At 43.7% G+C, this 21498-nt stretch overlaps 1 protein-coding gene across 8 annotated transcripts in view; it reads left to right on the top strand.

Annotated features, from left to right (window-relative positions):
* Positions 1 to 21498, top strand: part of TOX3 (TOX high mobility group box family member 3) — a 241351-nt gene that overhangs the window by 153736 nt on the left and 66117 nt on the right. For 4 of the 8 annotated variants that reach the window (XM_052685225.1, XM_052685227.1, XM_052685223.1 and 1 more), the window contains one exon: positions 10089 to 10207. The exons of 2 other annotated variants lie outside the window; for them this stretch is intronic. Coding sequence is in view for 2 of the 6 variants with exons in the window: in XM_052685222.1 (XP_052541182.1) it covers positions 14667 to 14768 (102 nt within the window). In the remaining 4 variants the exon portion in view is untranslated. Of the gene's footprint in view, positions 1 to 10088; positions 10208 to 14328; positions 14769 to 21498 lie in introns of those variants that run through there. 2 more of the 8 variants (XM_052685222.1, XM_052685221.1) reach the window with 1 other exon arrangement.

Genomic DNA, 21498 nt, shown 5'->3' with positions numbered 1-21498 from the left:
GAGAAATAACCTGTCAAAGCAAGACCTTCCAGTGCTTTGCTAGTGCTTGCATTCATAATATGATATGCAATCCAGCCCAAATTCTTCTATTGTAATTACAGAAAGATAAATCAGATGTACAGAGTTTCTGTACAAGCAATTTTGGATTGTATAAACTGCTAACTAATAGACATGTGGTCTTCCATATAGTAGATACGTGTAAATCTCAGTGACTTTTTTTAGATGAGTGATTTTCAGAAGCTGACTTCAAAATCTGAAAAAAACACTCTGAACACTACTTAGAACAGAAAAGACCATAAGCTCACAACCAAGCGAAGAAAGTACCAAATATGTTCTCAGAGGCCAGATGAACCAATGTCAGAAGGCTGAATGTTCTCAACCACAGTGAAATCAAGGAATGTAGAATCAGGGCAAATTGTGAAATGCAAATATAGAGGTTTCGCATAGGTTGGTGTCAGTGAGAGAAGGTGGCATTTCAGTAACGCTGAAGAGACCAGTCTGCAATTTTAAAGAAAATGAGTAAATAAATTAATAAACAAGGTTTTGTATGAACAGACGAGGTTCCAAACTGAAACTAGTATGGTACAGGGGCAGAGAGACCTTAGTTTTTGTTAAAGTTAGAGGAAGCTGGTCTGTAGAAGAGGGAGATGAAAGCTCGTCTCATAGAGTCAGAGATAATTCTGAAAGGAGTAGGCAGGATAAATGCTACTAGGCTAGTTGAACTCTTCTGAGATGCAAGAACAAGGGAGCATGAACTAAGAAACCCAGCTATTATCTTTGCAAATAATTATGAACATTATTTTAAAAAATTATTTTGCTGCAGTGCTATATTTAAGGAATTAAAAAAAAAAAAAAGAAAGAAGAAGAGGGAAAAACTTTGGAATAGAGATTTTAATTCAAAGGGATTCATAACTCTGGATGTTGTCACTGGACATTTCCTGCAACAAATTCCCCCCACAAATGTGTTGTGTGGGTAGAGAACAAAAATTATTTCACAGAGTATATTTATGTGTCTACCATTTACCCTGTTTGAAAACATCTGTAGTGGAAGGGATTATATGATGTCTGGGTCATCAGAGTATTTATGTGCTCTTTTTAAATTTTAAGTTACACATCTGTGCAGACAAGTACACAAATGCACATACCCACTGAAACACAGCGTAGGAATTTGTGCCTTTTGTAGCTCTGATGAAAAATTGTGAAAGCACTTCAGAGCTGGGTGCTCCCTGAGAGCTCCCTGCTGAAACAGCAGTTCCTCTTCCTTGCAGCCCTTGTTCTGTTTGGCAGCACAATGTGCTAACTGAGATGGGAAGCAGAAAGGGAGAAATGTTAATTTTATAAGAGACAGGCAAACTCCAGTTTAAATGATAAAACGGAGGATTCTATGTGTAGGTGCCACAGGCTGACATGAGTTGTGCTTGTAATGCTTAGGAGATGTTCAGAAGCTCAGCTATGACTGCAGTGCTATGCGTGGTAACGGGAGTCTTCCCATTACCACACTCTGAACATTCTGAACAGTGCTTAGACCAGAAAAGACCATAAGCTCACAACCAAGTAAAGAAAGTACCAAATATGTTCTCAGAGGCCCGACAAACCAATGTCAGAAGGCTGAATGTTCTCAACCACGGTGAAATCAAGGAATGTAGAATCAGGTGGTGATGGAACATCAAATCCAGCTTTATAAATTGTGGACTTGAATGACTGAAGCTCAAGTCTGCTCATTCAAAGATGACTGCATAGAATCTGTCAGCAGAGGTCCCTATGGTCTACCGAAACCTGGATTTTCCATTTTTCTTATGTTTGAGAATATGAAGACAGGCAAAAAATGTAAGTTGATACCAAATGATGAGACATACTGAAGAGAAGAGAGTAGCATATTTTTTTAAAGGTGATTGACTGAATTGCTTTACTATGACCCAGTTTGGAGCAGAGAACTGAAATATGGGAAGTTCCATATGAACATGAGAGATAACTTTACTTTGAGGGTGACAGAGCACCAGAACAGGCTGTTGAGAGAAGTTGTGGAGTCTCCTTCTCTGGAGATATCCAAAACCTGTCTGGATACTTTCCTCTGTAACCTGCTGCAGGGATCTGCTTTAGCAAAAGGGTTGGACTAGATGATCTCCAGAGGTCCCTTCCAACCCCTCCACTTCTGTGATTTCGTGAATCCAGCCTGATGAACTAACTAACTCTAAAGAAAGGATGCATTACTTGCAGCTCTAACCCAGGGCTGTGGCTCTTAGAGGCACATCCAGGCCCACTTTAAATTGGGTTGCTCAGCCAGAATGCAGGCACGGTAGCACAGAGCCAACACAGGGCAAGCTGTTTACTCAGTTTTTCAACCATGGAACAACATTCACATCAGTGAATGCAGTGAAGACATACTCGGAATAAGAATGTGATTTATTCTTTCAATGTGAGAAGCAGCTATATGTTCAACAAAGGCTTTCCTTAGACTAATGGCCAAAGTAGGCCCCAGTGCAGCTCCTCTATAGAATGAGAAGAAAGGATTGTTTGTTGAAGCCCAACTGTCCCCCAAAATAGACTGCTTAGTGGATTCTGTCATGTATGAGTTCTCTGCTCACTTCATTGTCAGGGGTGTTTCTGCAAGCCTGCCATGCACAGCAGAGCTGGGGAATTTACTACAGCTGATAGAGCAAATAATTCAAAGTCCCGTTGCATCTTGAAAAGAATAGATGACTGCTATAAGCCAGCTTAATATATATAAGATACTGTTTACTGATGGAATACTTGACAATGTGATTTTCTATAAAACTTCTCGTTCTCAGGGAGTGGCAGAGCATTTAATGAAGGAGCTGTGGGTGCTCAGGTTAGAGCACCACATTTCAGTGCAATCTGTATGTGCTTGCAGTGGCTCATGGGGCTGTGGCCAGTGCGGGCTGTCCTGCTAAGCAATGGGGGGGCAATGGCTCTGACACCCTTTTATTCTCTTGAACCATTTGTGTTACTACTTACCCTCTCCTCAGATGGGAACCAGAGGAGGAAAGAAGGAAACTGTTAATTCTCAGCTGTTCCCTAATGCAAGTGATGGTAAGTTAGACACTTTCAATATGCAAGACCAGCAACTACTTGAGCCTCAGTTATTTGCAGGAACTTTGTTCTCCAGTACAGTTTTCTGTCCTGCTGTGTACAAGAGATGTATGCTTTACTGTTCCACTGCAGGATGCTGCCTTCCTGAAAGCTGAAGAAACCAAGTATTAAACTACACACAATTTGTTCTCCTGCTATACTTGACTTCAGGTGAATTTGAAAGGCACTGATGCATCTAATTTGGATAAATAATGCTCCTGAAAATTGTTTCTTTTAAAATCAAGTTTGTAATATCATTCATTTTGGACACTAATCATCTCCAACCATTTGGAATACTGTTATTATTTGCGTATCTCTGAGTGCATGCTGATCGTGACTAGCATTGATTCTTGGATGTAACACCACTGTGTCTTTCGCCTGCCTTAATATCCTGGTTAGGTTACTGTTACAGAAAGGGCAGACCACTTTGGTGTGTCCCACCAATGCAGTGCAAGGGCATTCAAGTGTGTGGCGCAGAGCTAAAGGTTGAGTTTGCACAACCAGCTTGCACATCTAAACTGCACGTTTTAACATTTAACATGGTTGTGATCTCTGCACAATTTGCAATAAGCTTGTCAGAGGGCTTAAAATGGCAGTAATTGCTCTGAATTCAGATGATCAGCTGAAGGAGGCAGCATGAGTCTGGGAAGCTTGCAAGAGAGAAAAAAAAATGCCTGTATTCAGCTGTCTCAGGTGAAGCTTGGCTCTAAAGCACATGCTGGAGCACAGCCCAGTCCAGAAGGGGCCAGAATTGCTGAGCCAGATCACGCTGCTCATTTGTGGCATGGAAAAGGATTCTGTTCTTTTCTATGTCTGCCATCTCTAAAGAGGCTGTGCAAGTTTTCTTTTAAATGCAGAAATTTATTTTGCTGGACTAATATTGGTATTATTCTATCCATAAGTAATACTAAGGTGAGACTGAAGTTATTAGATTTAACTTTGGAGATCTACCTGGCAGGATGAAAATAGCTTCTTATAGCTGCTGTGGTCTGGAGAATTATTAATTAGTGCAGTATCAGTTTTCGGGTAATTGCTTAAATGCAAATTAAAACAAAGTGGAATTGACAGTTTTCCTTCTTTGTTGGTTTTATTTGGTTGTTTTTTCTAATTTTTCTACACATTGATTATTCAGGCAGCTCACAGCTATCAGGGAGATCTTTCTTGAATAAATACATAGCGATGTAGGATTTACAATATTATTTTTTCTCATTTAAGCCATCACATATTGAAATTGAAATAAAGAAAATGTGGGGGAGCTAACTTTTCCCGAAAGCCCTGAGTTTGTTCTGCCCAGAATAAAATGCTTTTTAAGCTGATTTTCCCCATTTGCTTCAATGAGTAAGTTTCAGGACAGATATTAAATGTGTACATTTTTAGTTGCTTGTTGGAGAATGTTCATCTAGAGTTTATTCTGAATGGATATACATGAGATTTTGTAAGAGATGATCAATTGTTTCTACTTAGCCCTCACAAAGGTGACTGCTGATGTCATTAGGAACCAACAAAAGAAACTCAGTCTAGGCTTTTCTCAATAGATACTCACATCAATGCAATTTATAGGCTGGCGTGGTCTCCTACTATGGGGACTCCATGTCACTGAATCAAAATTTACTGGCCAGACAGCCATAGTTTCCCTTCTCACTTGGGATGTTCTTTGACTTCACAACATAATGGGAGGAAGTGTTCAGCAACTATTTTTTCTGCTGGAAATTACTTGCTCAGGTCTACTTTTGCTGGAAAAGCAGGGGAGCAGGTGAGTCACACTGAACCTGTCATGGATTGAAGTTGCTCCATGGCATGTAGACCTCCTGCTTTGTTACTCAGGGGAATGAGGAGAGGGGTGGGAAGAGATGAGATGTCCCTCACCCTGTGGGTGCTGCAGGAGGAACTGCCCTGCTCATCCCCTGCCTCACCCAGAGGGCAGCCTGCAGAGCTTGGGCCCTGGGTGGCAGCAAGGGCCTTGCAGCCTGCTGGGTGGGTGTCTTGGAAAGTGAGAGAAGGAAAAAGAAAGAAAACACATTTTGGAAAAAACCCTGTCAAACAATACCTGTTGTGGGCTCTGCCTTTTCAGTGAGATGCAAATGTGTTATCCTTTCATTTCTGCAGCAGTTCCAAGTTGCATCATTAATAAGGGACTTGTTTTAGAGAGTGACAGGATGGGAACGAGCACTGTAATTACACACTGTTCTTTTTGCCACAAAAACAACTGTATGTTCTCATTACCTCCAAAGACAAGGAGTGAAACAAATTTCTAACACCTTGCCCTCCATTACAGCTGGACACTGTTCCACAATGACATGAATCATTCAAAAGTGAAAATGTACCCCGTAGAAACGTTATTCAGTAGACTTTGTACAAAAGGAGATATTTCTGCTCACCTAATCAAAGGATAATGAAAAAAAATTGTGGCTTTTCTGTAGTAGCTATGGAAGTGCATTGCTTTTTTCTTACAGATCAGATCATCATTGCACAAAGAATTTACAAAAGAAAAATGTTTCCTTGTCTTGGAGTTGGGTAATTAAAAACTTTCTTCCCACTCAGTTCACCAAATACCAGAAGAGACATTTTCCAACTCTCTTTAGTACCTAGAATTCCTTTTCTTTTTTTTTCCAATGGAAAAAAAACAACCTGTAATATAGGGAACTGACACACTCACAACTTACCTGTGCTCTTTGAGAAAAACAGTGATAAGCATTGCTCTTTTGACTTTGTTTCATCATGCTTTTTAATGCAAATTTCCTAATCTAACTTGTAAAACATTTAATATTTAGAATATACTCCTTTAAGATCCATCAAAAGAAGCAAAGCTGCATAACAATGCTTGGTGCTGGCGCATTGTGAGGCTGCTACAAAGGAATGAGGTGATTCTTTCTTTCAGGTCACAAGGTCAGGCTTCACTGCATTAATTTTGCTGAGTCTCTTTGTTATTTATAACAAACAAGGTCATTTATTTTCATTTCCTTGTTTCTAATTGCATGCATCTCCTTTGGAGTATGAACTCAGTAAACAGGTGGCTGAAATGCTGGGGAAAATGCTTGAAGCTGTTCCAGAAAAAAGGGCATGTCCCACACTGGTAAAGCAATTTGATGAGTTAGAGATTTAGTCATAGCAGGATGTGCACCTGCTTGAAAGCAAACACGCTTCTCTTTGGCACACACAGATACATGCAAATTAAAAGAGATTATTTCACTCTGAATGGTGGGCTGATATTTGATCAAATTTAACATTTTCTATTTTAAATAAAGCCTCGGTGTATATTAGTGAAACACAATCTCTTTTCAGCTGCTTTTGATTTTTTACCACTTCTCTTTGATGAGTATTACAAATGGATGATATTTCTTCACTAGCTGAGCCTACAAAAAGAGTGTGTCTCCAGAGGAGAACTTTATCAGAGAGAATCTTTATGATGAGAACCAACTCCATGCACTGAAAAATGGAATAATGAAAGCTGGGATGTCTGACTGACAAGGAATGAACCGGATCTTAAATTTTTACTTCTGAAATGAATTCCCACAAATTAAAGAGCATTCTACTGGTGTCTTTCTTTTTAACTCAGTAACACTCGTGTTTCCATGCAGCTCAAAAAGAAGCCCTAAATACATACATGGGCAGCTTTTGCATAGGTAGTTTTTGAATTTACATTAGAAAATACAGGCATGGTAGGGATAAATTTATGGCTGCTTTGTCCTGAAAGATGAGCTATATTATGGACTACCTTGATTTCAGTGGCAGCTGAGAATATAGCAGGAAGCATTAATTGTCTGGCATGACCGAGCTTTTGTTGTTGGTAGTTGAAAATGGAACTGGAGCTGAATCTGCAGGGGAAACGGGGAGTTTTTTAAGCAAGATCTATTTCCCCAAAGATGGGGGGAGGGGTGGGACACCATGCCAGTGTCCATAGACTCTGCAGAGAGCTCTAGGGCTTACAAAACCCTCTGAGCAAAGGGAGAATGCGGGAGCAAAGCCAGAGAGGTGGACGTGCCATTCCACAGGACAATTGTTTTGTCCATTTTGCAGGACTGGGCATATGGGTGTGTTTGGAGGAGGCTGTGCAGGGTCACGAATCCCCCTGCTTTCCCTGTCATTTGTCTGCAGATTATTTCCGAAGAGTGGGGCAGGGAAGGCAAATTGGTTGTAAGGATTATGCTACAGCTTTCATTGTTTAGGATGCATACTGTAGCCTTTCTATGAGAAGATTACTGTCCCAGGCTTCTCTTTCCGTGCATATGAAAATACATTTGTAATTTCAGGAAGAAAATATCTTTAGCTGGCGTGTTGGGGGAAGAAAAGTGTTTTGTATCGCTAAAAGAAGATAAAAATCCAAAACCTCTCTTTGAGCAAAATATTTGTTTTTTGAATGTAATTATAAATGTCATTGTACATTCTTCCTGACTTCGATGCTTATCTTGAAGAGTTCAGTGAAAATAAATTGTTTTCATGAAAGCAGAGAAGCCATTTGATAAACACACTGTCTCAGAAAATTGTTCCTGAAGGAGAGGTCGTTCTCTCACTTTAAAAGAAAGAGAATATGTTTTAGAAAACGAGCGAGGCAGCAGAAATAAACATTTTTGGTTTCAGTCAATTCATTTTAAAAAGCAATGTGTAAATCGCATGGAAAATTCCGCATTGATTATTCTGACTGCTGTAGAACCCTGAAATAAATGGAGTTGAAATGGACTTATATCAAAACACATTGCATTTAGCAGCAACTTGGAGTGTTATTTTACTACTGCTTTTTAGATTTGGTTTTGTGATCAGATGTTTTATTAAATATTAGCCATTCGTGGAAACGAGGGCTGATTCTGTAAGAATAAGCTTGCGGAAATAGTCTATAGAGAACTGGGTGAAATCTGTCTTTAGCTTTTGCATGCTGAAAACTCAGTCCATTGAAGCATCAGAAAAAGAGCTCAACTCTGTAAACCGAGCTTACGTCTCCTGAATGAAAGCATAGCGGTTCTGTTTGGAGAAGTTGCAGTCCCTAGATCATACTTCTAGAAACGTGTTTGTTAATTTTTAACCTGATGAATTTATGTATCTGTGTATTACTAAATCCCGAAGTCTTTCGTATCAGAACTTACCAAAAAATGGCTTGTTTTCTGATTCTCAGCTGGAATCTTCCTGCTGTTAATTCTGGACTTAATAATAGGCTTGCGGAGGATTGCATTGATTAGACACAGGAATAACCAACAAGTCCTTTGAAAGATCATTTTCAATCATTGCATGGATCTGATCTATCCCAGTAAGGTTGTATGTTAACAGCCCTATCAAAGGTGGATAGATAAATTTTTGTTTATCTTCATATGTTCTCTAGCGTTGATCACTAATTACCTTATAGAATCATAGAATCATTAAGGCTGGAAAAGACCTCCAAGATCATTTAGTCCAACTGTCCACCTACCAGCAATATTTCTCCACTAAACCACATCCTGTGGTTTACCTGTGCTGGTAGCAGGTGACATTGGTACCAAGATGGAGCACTGCCTCGTTAGCGAGGAACAGGAGAACAGCAGCTTTGCATGTCTTGCTTCTTCCCACAGCACAACTGTGGGATGGGAAGTGGTAATTGGGAGAAGAAGACGAGAGCAGATGGCCATCCCTGCTAACAAAAGTCAAGCAGATATCCTACGTAGGTCATCCCTTTCTTTCCCAGCAGTGTTGAGGCCCAGCATCTCCTTGCACCTCATTTTCATGAGGATGGCAGCCCCCCTAGAAAGTATATTACTGTATTTTTCAACTAATTGCCTGATAGAACATTGGGTGAAATGAAAACTGAAAAACATTTCTGAGTGAATCTGGTGCAGTGATGAGGATTAAATGTAACCTTTCTCATCAGGAAATACTTTTCACCGTATCTCACTAAGACCTTTCAGATAAGTTTCATTAAAATAATTCTTTTAGTAATAAGATTTGATTCTAATGCAAAATGAAAGTTTCTTCCTGACAAGTTTCTTAAGACTAACGCAGAAATGCAGAGAAGAATTTGGGTTGCTTTTGATAAGCATTTTTCTGCTGAAAGGTTGCAGGCATTTTTTAAACAGTAGATGCCCCTCTTTTAATTAATTCATTTGTTTAAATTCTGTACAAATATGAAGAGGGCCAGAGGGGAAAATAAACCAAACCAACCAACCAAAAGAACATCCAAAAACATAGTGATGGCTTTATATCAACAGAAACATAAAACAAAACATTTTACATCTCTAACCAGGCCTTTCCATCTTGCTTTAGAATGGCAGCTGCAGATGAAAAGAATACCTTGCACCGTTCTCTTAGTTTCATCTAAAGCTTTTATTCTTTAATGCTTCTTCTAGAAATGACACTCTTCCAGTCATTGTTCTCTTAAAGAATTTAATTTTTACATCACCAGACAGTTCCTTTTCTGTTTTCAGTACTGCAGTCAGTTTGTTTTTCATCGCGGTCTTTATCTCACAATAGCTGTATACTACTGTGTCAGGATACTGTAGCACTGCAGTCAATAGCAACAGGATATTCACGCTGTCAAAAAGTAATCCTATATTATCCATTACACACAGGTTATTTTGGAGCGCGGTGGAATACTTTCTTAAAGTGACAAAAACCTTTTTGCTTTAAGACAGAAATAATGTTTCAACTTCGTGGCTGTCTGTGTTTTGTAAACAGCCAATAAATCGGAATGCTTTTTTTTTTTTTTTTTTTTCTGTTAGAATAAGGTTAAAATTGCCAAACACAGGTTGAGGTTGTGAAACACTTAAGGTAAAATGAGATTTCAGTAATGCACAGAAGCATCAAATCAGGTGCATGTAAGTGTTTGAAAAGCTTCAGCGTTTTGTTTTTCCCATTGTCATAAAATCCTGCATTTCCCAGCTTCAGACCAGAAGAAATAGAATTTTAGCTAGCCAATAACTTATATTTTTGCTTTTTTTTCCTCAAATCACTCTACATTTGCATATATTTAAATAATTATTAGTATATTTAAGGAATGACTACAAAAATAATTTTTTAATATATCATTTAATTTGTAGTTTTCTGCATAAAGCAATGGAGGCAGAGGAGGCAAAGAACCAGCTGGCAGATGGGCACCAAGCTCCAGACCTCCAGGTGACATGGCTGCTCCCATCTCTCCTCTACTGCAGGAAACGTGGTCAGTGACTAATAAGCATTTATCAATCTCTGCTTGAGATACGTGCTGAGAAACAGAGGTATCAATGAATATTTGAGCTGAATTAATGCAAACAAAACAAGTTTTTGCTCTGTTGCCTTGTTTATGTAGAGTATTTCTGCCTGTAAGATCACTTGTGAATGCCAGTTGACCCTACATGCTGAGAAGGGGACATCAGTGAGATGAACTAATTAGTATGCTGTTAATTGCGCTTTTTCTTAGACAAAAGTTTCCACTGCACTTGTTGCTTTGAGGAACAAATCAAAATATCATTGATTCTCTGCAGCTGTACTTGATAAGTAGAGTATAGGTCTAATTCACAACCCATTGCAATCAATTAAAGGGATTTCCTATTGATTCTAAAAGGGTATAGATTGCTTTCTAAACCTAACCTGGTTGGTGCTCTATCTTCTCTTCACCTGTTTTCCTTTCATTATGTTCTATGCCCCTTCATCCTCTATGGCTGCTCTGGTGGGAAGGGCCAGGCATGCTCCTCAGCAGATGGCGTGAGGATGCTGTGTTCTTCCCCCTCCTCTTGCTCCGCCCAGGCCATAGAGGCCACCAGATGTAGACCATGTGCTTTTGGCTTCAAAAGAATGAGCCACAACCTGTGGCATGGGGTTTGTGATACAGACTGGGAGCCTGAGGCAGGGCTTACAATAATGCAGTTTGAGTGGTCCATAAAGGTAGCAGCGAGGATCACTGGACAAAGCAGATAAGCCATAACCGTGGAGTGTGTTGTGCTGCCTTGCTGTGTCCTAGCATAGAGAAAAGGGCTTGCCAGGCTGGTGTGGAAATCAGCAGCACCTGGAACATTGGTATTTACCTATGCAAGCAGGCAAATGCTGCACTGGGCAGCCGTGAGAATTTGTGCACACACACTTTCAACTCTGTATATGACTGATTCACTGCAGTCCAATTTCTGCTCTTCCATCAGAAAAGCAGTCTGAGCATCCTTAATGGCTTTTAAAATTGAGTTGTGCTGATGACTCAGAAGAAAGTATAGCTGAAGATGGAACAAAGTCACAGTTTGTGTGTGACTGCCTGAATCATCACTGTTGGCATTAGTAAGCACACGGTCCAGTTTCATTCAAGTTCACTCCAGTTCTATTCAAGTTCTCAGAAAGTTTCTTTGAAACCGAGGCTGCCCAGTACCAGAGAAACTGGAGTGCCCTGCTTAGAGCAGATAGATGCTTCCTGTCATTCAATCAGCAGAAAAGATGGGCAGTACTTCAAGTTGCAAATACTTGATACTTCCAGCAGCTCTGAAAGAAAATGTAGAATTCTGAAACTGGAGTTTTACTGAGGGATCTCAAATTGAATGATTTGAGAGAATTTATTGGACTCCTTTCAAGTGATATGTACAGAAAGATAAACGTTCTTTGGCTCCTATTCTATCTTTAATGTACTCCAGAGATAAATACTTTGTTCCTAACAGCCAGCTCCAACTTCATGTATATGGATTTAAAGCCTAGCAGAGATTACTTGAGTTTACTTATTTAATAAACTACATTGAAGAGGTGTCAAGAAAGGAAAACACACACTTGTTAATTTTTTAGATTGTAAAATTCCCTCTGGTGCATTATCACATAAAACATAATATTTTGTTTAAAGAGAAAAAACAAATTAGCACATCTATCCCAGTGTCTCTTCTGTTCTTCAAATCACCCATTAAGTTTGCTGCAGTCTTACTAGTTCTACAAAATGCTGAATTTTGGCATTGGCAGAGATCCCAGTTTGTCATGGTCAGGGACTGGATTTCTTTTTTCTTCCAAAAACCACTGGATTTCTGTGTTTTAGTTTCCTAAGTTTAAAAATACACACTGTTTCAAAGCCTTTGCCCAAGTAATATTTTGGGGATAAGCATCTTACCTTGCTGGAATTAAAGACAAACTAATATCTGACTATTTTTTTTCCATTTCAATTTCATACTGACTCCCTTCCACATTGAGGACAGGTGGAACATGCTGGGATTTTCCAATTGTACTTGTTCTTTTCAGAAGAAACAGGGTTGGAAGCAGCACGCTCCGTTGCAACACTGTCCCATCACTTGCTTCCAAGGCGGCAGCGACCCTGTATCCTGCCCCACATCCTGTGCTTGGAGCCAGGCTGGCCTGGGGTAGAGCTGCCAGGACACTGCTCCAGGCCTGCCTGCCTGTCCAGCAGCAGTGCTCTGCATAGCCCAGAGCCATATGCTGCATGGATCTGCCACACGTGGGGTATCCTTTCACTACAACCACAGGATCAAATCCTGAACTCATAATCATTTGCCTGTTATTCCTTGCTCAAGCACTTTCCTTCTGGATTCCATGGGAGCATGCTTTCAGACTGCATTAAGAGTTTAGAGAGCCAGAGCAAGGGGGTCTGGAAATGCCCTTGCATTTATATAGCAAGGCACTCTGCCCTTGCTACCTGAGAGTTGTTTATCCAGCACATCCACTTGTTTTGCAGAAACGTTTGCCACCTAATGACTAAAGCAAAGCAGGGATTGCTTTATTAGCCCAAGCTCAATGCTGAGAAGAGTTTGTTGTGCCCACGCATGGCCACTTTTCTGCTACTGGAGCACTGCTCTAATGCAGTGGTGCGTTCTGAAGCAGATTCAGTACTTGGCTGTCTTTATTTCTAAACAATTGCTTTCTCTAAGGAGCATAAATAATTTTTGCCACAGGTATGGGGTTTGCCTGTGGGAACACTCAACTGAGCGTTCTTCAACCATTCTCCTTGTAGCAACAGAGCAGATTTTTGCAGTTTTCCCCTTTGGTTAGGAATGGTTGATGCTAAATGAATATGCAATTGGATTAAGTATTTGGCTGCATGTGTCTGCTTTCTTTTCTGCTTAGGCACTTACCAGTTCATGCACATTTTTTCCATAAAGCTAGATAATAAATACTCCATGTAAATACAGATGTATATCCATGCTATGTTTAATGTTGCTCGTGGAGCAAAACATCATTTTAGAGATCTTTCTTGGCTTCAGATTATGATATTTCCAAATCCACACCCCAAAATAAGCAGTCCTGATTCTTTGATCTGGCATTCCCAATGCTAGCAGGAGCTTGTCGCAATGTTTGTGCTGCAATAAATCTTGCAAGTAACATTTCTCAGAATCAAATCAGAAGGATGTTCCCTTTCCCATGTTGTCCTTGTTGCCTGCTTTGCCATTTGTTCCCATGTATCTGCACAGTGCAGACCTGGTTGTGGTCAGCGTTGGGACAGCAGTGCTGCCCAGGACAGCCATCCTCTGCTGGAGCTGCAGCAATGCAACAGCGCTGTCTTGAGGGGAGGTGTTGGGATGCTGTGCAGCTGAACCTCGTGTGGTGGTGGTGGCATATGGCCATTTTGGAGTAAACTGAAACACAGCTGTGGGTACATTTTCAGCTGGGTTATAACTGCATAGGACCTGCCCTGGAGCCAAAGGGCCATTCTTCCCCCATCACAGAACTTTTGAAGCCGTTTCCATCCTTTTCTTCCTTGCGCCTGGCTTGCAGGGCTTAAGTTACAGTTATGTGGCCTTTCCTACTGCTTCCGCGTTTCCTTCAAGAGTTCTGGAGCAAGATGCTGGGACTAGGAAGCCCCACACACCGCGGTGGTTACAGCTGCAGTGCGCAGCATCTCCGGTTGAACAAACGTGGATTACTAGGGGATGTTTTTGGATAGACCTCCCCCGACTTCGGGAGGTCAGAAGGTTTCTGCAGGGCAGCAGCGTTAAAGTCCCGCTCGGCAGCGCGTTAGGAAAGCCTCCCCCTGCGACCGCCCCCTCCTCGCGAGGCAGCGGTACGGATCGATAAAGTGCACCGCACGGAGAGCAAACGAGGGCAGCGGCGGGGAAAGTTCCTCACCTGCGCCCTCCGAGGAGCGGGGGCAGCCATGGGCCGCCCGAGCCCGGCGAGCAGCGGCGCGGCCCCGCACCGGCCGCCGGGGGCGGCAGCGGGCGGGCGGCGGGAGGGGCGGCGGCGGGGAGGGGCGCGGGCCCGGCCGCTCCTCCCGGGGAGCGCTGCCAGCGCGGCGCCGGCTCCTTCGGCACTTCGCGCACGGCCCGCGCAGCCCTGTTGCACCCACCGCCGCCCCCTCCCGCCCGGCGGGACCGCTGCCGCCCCGCGCTGCGTGCCCCCGCCCCGCGCCCGCCGGGGAGGCTGCGGCGCTCCGTCCGTCCGCGCTGGGCGCGTGGCTCCTTTGTGTACAGCAGCTGCTCCTGAATGCGGAGGCGAAGCCCGTGGCTCGGCACCGAGCTTTTAAAAACCGACAGCCCTCCTCCAGACCTGCCTCCCCTCCTGCCGCCGGGCGGACGGCTCCCACCTGGGCACCGCCGCTCCCCCCCTCCCGCCTACCTGCGCCCGCCGCATCCCCGCGCTGCCCCGGCCCCGGGGAAGGCACCTGAAGGTGGATCTATCACAGCTCACGGCCGGCTCTCCAAGTGCACTTCTGGGACCAAAGCACCGTCATGGATGTAAGATTTTACCCGTCCGCGGCGGGCGGCTCGCTTCCCGGAGACCCCTCCAACCTGGACTTTGCCCAGTGCTTGGGCTACTATAACTATAACAAGGTGATTACCCCAGCGCTCGGTCGTTCCTCGGGCCGGGGCGGGGGGGGGGAGGGGACTCGGGGCTCCATGGAAGCTCCGGAGCCGCACTCTCGGCTCCCCGGCGGGCGCAGCTCCCGGCCCGGCCCGGCGCCGAACAATGGGCGCTCGGCTGCGCCTCTCCGGGACGCGCTCAACTTTTCGTTCTGCGGCTCCGCGGGTCGGGCAGAGCTCCGCGGGGCGGGAAGGGACGTTGCCGGCTCCGTGCCTGTGGGACGGGAGAGAGCGGGGAATAGCTAAAAGTGCATCAGCGCTGAAGGTGACGGACGCCTGAATGTGACAGGGTTGTCAAAGAAGTTGCGGTACCACTTCTGTTTATTCACACCTTCTTTGCGGCGCGTGTAGTTTGTTACGGTCGGAAGCAATAGTGGTTCCCCTGCGGCTTACCTTCCTTTAGAAATACGCTTTAATAATGCGGAGATGATTTGTTTCACAAATTACCCACATGTGGGAAAGGCGAAGTTAAGAACGGCGCTGTGACTCACGCTATTTTGCCAAAGACTTCGCTGTTTGCGCTGCGATGTGTCAATAGCACATTGAGCTATTAGCAGCGGGCCCTCACACATGCACATAAAGATCCCTTTCACGCCGTGTTTTCCTGGTGCTGTGTTTGTCCAACCTCTGGGGCCTTTTGTGAGGCGCCGGGCGAGATGCTGGGCGAAAGGGTGCCGCGCTAAGTCTGAGCTCGCACGAAAAGCTGCTCGCTGCTTTAGTAGAGCCCTCTCTCAATACCTAGGCGAAGTTTGGTGGAACGCAAAGATCGCTTTCAGAGGGGAGAAATAACGCGGGTTCAAGTGAAGAGGATTAGCAGCTGAATAAAACTTTCTCCTAGAGGAATTCCTTCTAACTAGGTGACGCGAGTGCCTTTCGCTGTTGCTTTTTATGACCCGGCTTTCGGCTGCTGCCCCGTTGGAGCCCGGCGGTGCCGCTCTCAGGCTGTTCCCCCCCCCGAGGTGCGCGCACGTACGGTGCGGGGATGCAGAGCGGCGTTCGCGCAGCGTGCGGTAGCACTGCGCATGCGCGGCGCTGGCTCCATTAGCATGCTGCTTTGTTAGTAGTTAATACAGAGAGACACGGGAGCATGAATTAAAGATGAAACGTCAACTTTAACCTCGAACGCTGCTAAGGACTTCAAGAGCTCTAAACTCTAAAACAGAGTGTAAATATTCACTGTTGTCAGAGATGCCGACTAATTTTGGAAACTTACAGTGCTTTCTGACAGACAGCATTGCTTACTGCAAATCTCGCTTGTTCAGGAGCTTGGTTGTTACGCACGGGGTGTGTTTATCTCAGGAGCTGTTACAGTTTGTCGTAAGGGTCCTTCTATTATTATTTTTGTAATGTCCAAAATGTTGAATGCCTTGAAAACCAGAAGTTAATTGCGTCTGTTAACTTGCAGCAAATGCGGAATTATTTATAACCTTTCTGCTGTGTTTCCCTTCCTCGTACAATGAGAACAGAGCACACATTCAGGATAAGTCAGAAGTACCCAACTTTTGACCTATCCAAAAATACAGTTTGGTTTCTGTGCTCCTGAATGAAATCTTGGCAAGTCTTTTGCAGCCCAGGCTTCCAGTCCGTGGCAGAACGTATGTCAGTGAGTGGAGCAGGGCTCCTGCTGCCTATGTCCTGTGATGGTTATCTTGGCACGTGGCAGGCCTGGTGTGAGCAGACACACGGAGTGGGGCTGTTTGCTGTGCTCTGGGTGCAGGTGCTCCCAGGATGGGCGAGGAATCTGAGTGAGTTCCTAGAAAGGAGGGCTTTAGCTGTGCTGAGCTAATCTCATCATCTCTGTCCTTTATAATCTGCAACAGGAGCAGATATGGTAAGGTTGGTTTGTTTTTGTTTTTGTTTTTTTTTAAACCTGCGAATAAAAGGAGAGCATTTATTTTGCAGCTTTCTGCACTGCTTTGCTTTCCATCCATTCTTCCTTTTCTTTTCCCTTCTTTTCTAAGGAAAATAAATGATTCCTCTGGCTGGCACTGAGATGATCAGAAGGCACAGAAGTTTAGCTGAGAGATGTACCCTGCTGAATTAAATGGGAGAACTGTTATTGATTTCACTGGGGACACTATTTCACCTCAAATCTTTCTGGAGCTCATTTGAGCATCCTGCCTGCTTGTCTGTGCTGCCTGATTGTGCTCTTCCCTGATGCTGCCTGTGACAAGCAGGTAGGGGTGAGCGTGTTGTGTGGTTGGATGTATCTGCAAAAGCCCAACTCTTTATGTGAAAGCACTCTCAGGATCACCAAGACACAGCACTGATGGCATATGGCGCACCTGTGGCAAGCTGTACTTTGTAGCACAGTGTCTGCAAACATTGAACGTGAGGCCTCTTGCTGTAACCACAATGGAGGAGCAGGGCTGCTGCACAGGCTGCTGTACCTCGGGCTGCACCTTAGTCCCTACACCAGGCCTGGTCTCTGGGCAGCGGTGTAAGTGGTCCAGGCCTTGTGCAGGTGCCCTGGGGCTGGGTCCTGCCCCACAGCTCCCTTTTAAGCTCTGTGTTGTTCTTTTGAAACCCGCTGTCCATACTGGATGGGGATTCTGAAGGTTAGGAGTTGTCGTATTGCTTTTTTTGGGGGAGAGCATTAATTTGAGCACAAGATAGCCCCTTTTTGAGCGCCTAAAGTAAGCGTGGTGGGGACCACAAGTTGTGGTGCAGCTTCTACAAGTGTCCAGGCTGGGGTTATTTCTGTCTGGATAGTGGGCAAGGTGGTAAACACGCAGAAGGGGAGAAAGAGGAAACAGGGAGATGGAAAGACAGCGATTTCTCCAAGGTTACGCCGTCGGTCACTGACATAATCAGGGCCACAACCAAGGTATTCTGAGACTCAGCCCAGTGGTTTATGCTGAATCTCATTTAGTCTAATAGGATTACTTACATGTTTAAAGTAAAGCATGTGCTTAAGTGCTTTGCTGGATCAGGGCCATATTTGATAAGTTTTCAGTGCTGGTGTGAGAGTCCATAACTTGACCCCACATGTGTCTGGCTGCTGGTGGTTTGGGATAGCAGCAATGCACCTCTGTGCCATGGAGTTGCAGGAGCACAGTCTGTTTCTAGAAGGCTCCTGCTGCTTTGTGTACAAAAAAAATCACTGAAAAGTAGCTATAAAAACTACAGAAAGTTGAAGGATGCCAGCTGTTGTAAAACATGCTGCTCCTGTTTTGAGCCCTTTTATGGCTCTGCTGACGGAGAGTAATTTTGGACATTCGGTATAGTTTTGTAGATTTTTTTTTTTTTTTTTTTCTAAACAAACTTTTGCACTTATTGAGTAAATAACATGTCTTGTATTAGAAATATTTCAGGAGCTACCATTCATCATAGCAAATATATATATGTGTTTTAGAGAAACCATAATTCTCATGATGTAATTTGAAAAGGAAAAAGACAACTCCAAACCCTGGACGCGTACTGCTCAGCCCATGAGTTATCATTGTATGAAATTCCAGAATCCTTACTTCATTATTTAGCTGTCTACATTTTATAATGTTTATCTCTCCTGTACAGATTGTCCTCAAAGGATACAAATTTCAAACATCCGTACCTTAATTTAGGCACCAGCATACATGTGTGAATGTCAGAGCTTGATTTTTTTGGCTGAAATATTTTGCATTTTACAAAAGAAGCTCAGGAAGGTTATCTTGTTCTTCCAGAGGTAAAGAACGGATAGCAGTAGGTTAGCAGCATGCTCAGCTGTGCTATAAGCCATTCCTATTAGCACACATTCGTAGCAAAAATGGATTACAGTTATGCAAACGATTGAAAATTACTCTCCTTGCAGATTTAGTGTGCCTATACATGCATAGGTTTTTCTTTCATACAGCAGATGGTGAGAGACAATGAGTGCATGTACGCTGTTAAGACAGAAAGCTCAGAGCTCACTCATCATCTGCTCTGCATGTATGCTGGTTCACATCTGGGCTGTGCTGCGGTGCGGGCACGGCGGTTCCTTTCCTGGTGAGAGCGGTTTGTGAGCTGGGAGCTGCTGCGTGCTGTGGCATGTGAGCAGCCCTGCTCTGCCCGTGCCGAGGCCGGCCCAGGGAGATACGCACGCAGCTTTGTCTCGGGGCTTGGGAACTTTCTGTTGTTTTGACTAGCAGCTCCGTAAATGCCATTTTATCTTTGGTGTTTCCCATTGATCTTCCGACACACGTGGCAAGTGTGCTGAATGGGTTCTTTCCCAGAACAGCCTTCCCCTGCCTCTCATATCTCAAACCTCAGGACTATGCAGACAACTACTGCTGGGAAAGAAAAAAGATCCCCAAATATTTGGCCGCCCATGAGGGATGTGTGATTCCCTGTGCTTGCAAGCAGAAGTGTGAGGATCCCATGAGTGTGTCCACAAGGAGACAAACTGCCCTTTGTAACACCACCCCCACTTGCGCTGCACTGTCCTACGGGCGCAGTCACCTCCAGATTTGCAAGGAGTTTTGCAAGGAAACCCATGGATGCCAGCGGCAGCAAATGTGCCAGACCCTGCATTGCATGGAATGAGTTCTTATAGTGGGGGCACTAACTGTATTGGGAACTGCAACTTTTCTGCTCTAATGCTGCAAATCCTGTACTGAATGCACCCTCGGTTATCAAGGCCTGAGGAGGAGCTGGTTATATACAAAGTTTACTTAGGAGAAACCGTTTCTTCCTGGTGATTAAAAAAACAACAACCCAACACCTGTTAGTTGTTACAGTGGATTACAATTGTATCAGTAAGACACTTGTAATAATGCACAGCAATATACCAAGGGCTTGAGTAATCAGGAGTACTTTCACTGTGTGCAGAAAGGATAAGCAAGTGCGTTTTTAAAGTCCTGATAGTTTGAAGTAGCTGTAGCAGCTCTGCTGTGTGTGTCAGGGACCTGCTCACACCTCTGCTTCTGTGGTGAGGGATCACCGAGTGCTGTGGGTGAGCAGGGCCTGTAGCACTGCCTGCACTGAGCATGGCATCTCGGGCAGAGGTAATGAATTGCCATGAATTCATAATAAAAGTGAAACAGAAAGATGGGAAATAACAGCTTATGTTCTTTGGAAGATGCTTGAAGTGAGCGTAGCTCATGTAGACCGCATTTCACTGGCTCAGTGCTCCCAGTTCTGTTCGATCCCAGCAAAGCGAGGTACACCATGCTGTGCCCTTTGGGATGTGCTGCAGGCTTCTATCACATGTACAGTTGACACATGCCTATGTATTTGTTGAGTTCAGACACCCCAAAGAACCCAACTAATGCTATTGAGTGATGATAATCTAATTTGGGAGGAAAAGAATTTGCGCAGCTCTAATCCTACCTTTTTATCTGTAATCACATTTCTTCTGCTGTAAAATTGCACCGTTACACGGTCCTAATGGCAGGGCTGCGTTTTCAAATTCTTCAAACTCTTATCTGGTAGCTGTCTCCATACTGTTACTTGTCTGTATGATGTATTTATAGAGTGCCAGTCACTATAGTGTCTTTACGATGATTGCTACCAAAATTGAGAACTCTGAGGTGAAAATCTAATCAGGACTTCAGATAACAATGTCACACAAGAGCCTTCTGGTCTTTGCCTCTGTGCTGCGCTCAGATGAAGACTCTGATGAGATCACGCTTGCTGCCGCCTTATTCATTGTTTGTTTGTGTAACAAGGTTACCATTTCATATCTTCTCCACTGCGTGTTAGCACCTGTCAGGCCAATCCAAATCACGTTTTGCATGTATTCCCTGTTTCGCTGTATTGGAAGATGCTCTTGTGGGTCTGCTGAACTGGCAAAAATCGACAGGAGGGCTGCTGCTGCCCAGTGGCTTCTGCAGCACGCACCTGAACATAGGTCTGCACCAACGTTCTCAGATGTGTGGAGGTAATGGGCAGGCAGGCTGAGAACACAGACTGCTTTCAGCTCACTGAAAACACTGAGTTTTCTGAGCGGGGTGCTGCAGCTCCATCTGACCAGGATTGCACACTCCATTCCATCTGTTAAGATCTGGTAGCACACGTTAGCTTGTTACTGAAAATGAAGAAGGTTTTAAACAAACAGTTCTTGTTTTTTGGTTTGTTTGTGTAGCTCACGTGCCAGCTGCTGGCATCAATGTTCTGCGTATCTTCCTGCCCAGCAACCTGCATTTTGTTGAAAATCCCTATGTAAATATCAAGAGGGGAGAGAAAAAATCTTTAGGAAGATGAAGAAGGCTCCAAACTCTAATCCATACTTGAGGATATGCTGTCAAAACTAACAGTGTTTTCTGAAGCAGTCTGTACTAAAAAAACAGACACTTGATCCCTTAATATTCCTTTAAGCTTGATTAAAAAAAAAAATCTTAAATAGAAAAATGTATCTTTTTTTTTTTCTTTCTTTCTTCCTTTTCTTTCTTTTTTCTTCTATTTTGTTTTTCTTTTTTGGCAATTGTTTCTCAGTTTTGTTTATGCACTTTGTAGACTGTGACTCAATGTGGACATCTTAGATTTACTTATATAGACATTAGATCAGACCTGCCCTTGGCATTTCTTGGGAGAAATGTTTGCAATTCAATGCTTTATTTTTTCCTATTGTAAAGTTGCCGTCTTTCTCACTGTCTGGGTCACTATGACCATACATCATCACTCCTGGCCACAGGCTTGTGCAAGCTGAGACTAAATTTTATGCAGATGAGTGGGTTGTGATATAGTGAAGGTAAAAATGGAGGGGAAGTTTGGATGAAAGGTCAGAACTGGGACTGGTAAT

The sequence above is a fragment of the Tympanuchus pallidicinctus genome, unplaced genomic scaffold (assembly GCF_026119805.1).
Source record: "Tympanuchus pallidicinctus isolate F22 unplaced genomic scaffold, pur_lepc_1.0 scaffold22, whole genome shotgun sequence".
In the NCBI taxonomy this organism is placed as follows: domain Eukaryota; kingdom Metazoa; phylum Chordata; class Aves; order Galliformes; family Phasianidae; genus Tympanuchus; species Tympanuchus pallidicinctus.
The sequence above is the reverse complement of the archived record's forward strand: the minus strand, read 5'-3'. Positions and strand labels throughout refer to the sequence as shown.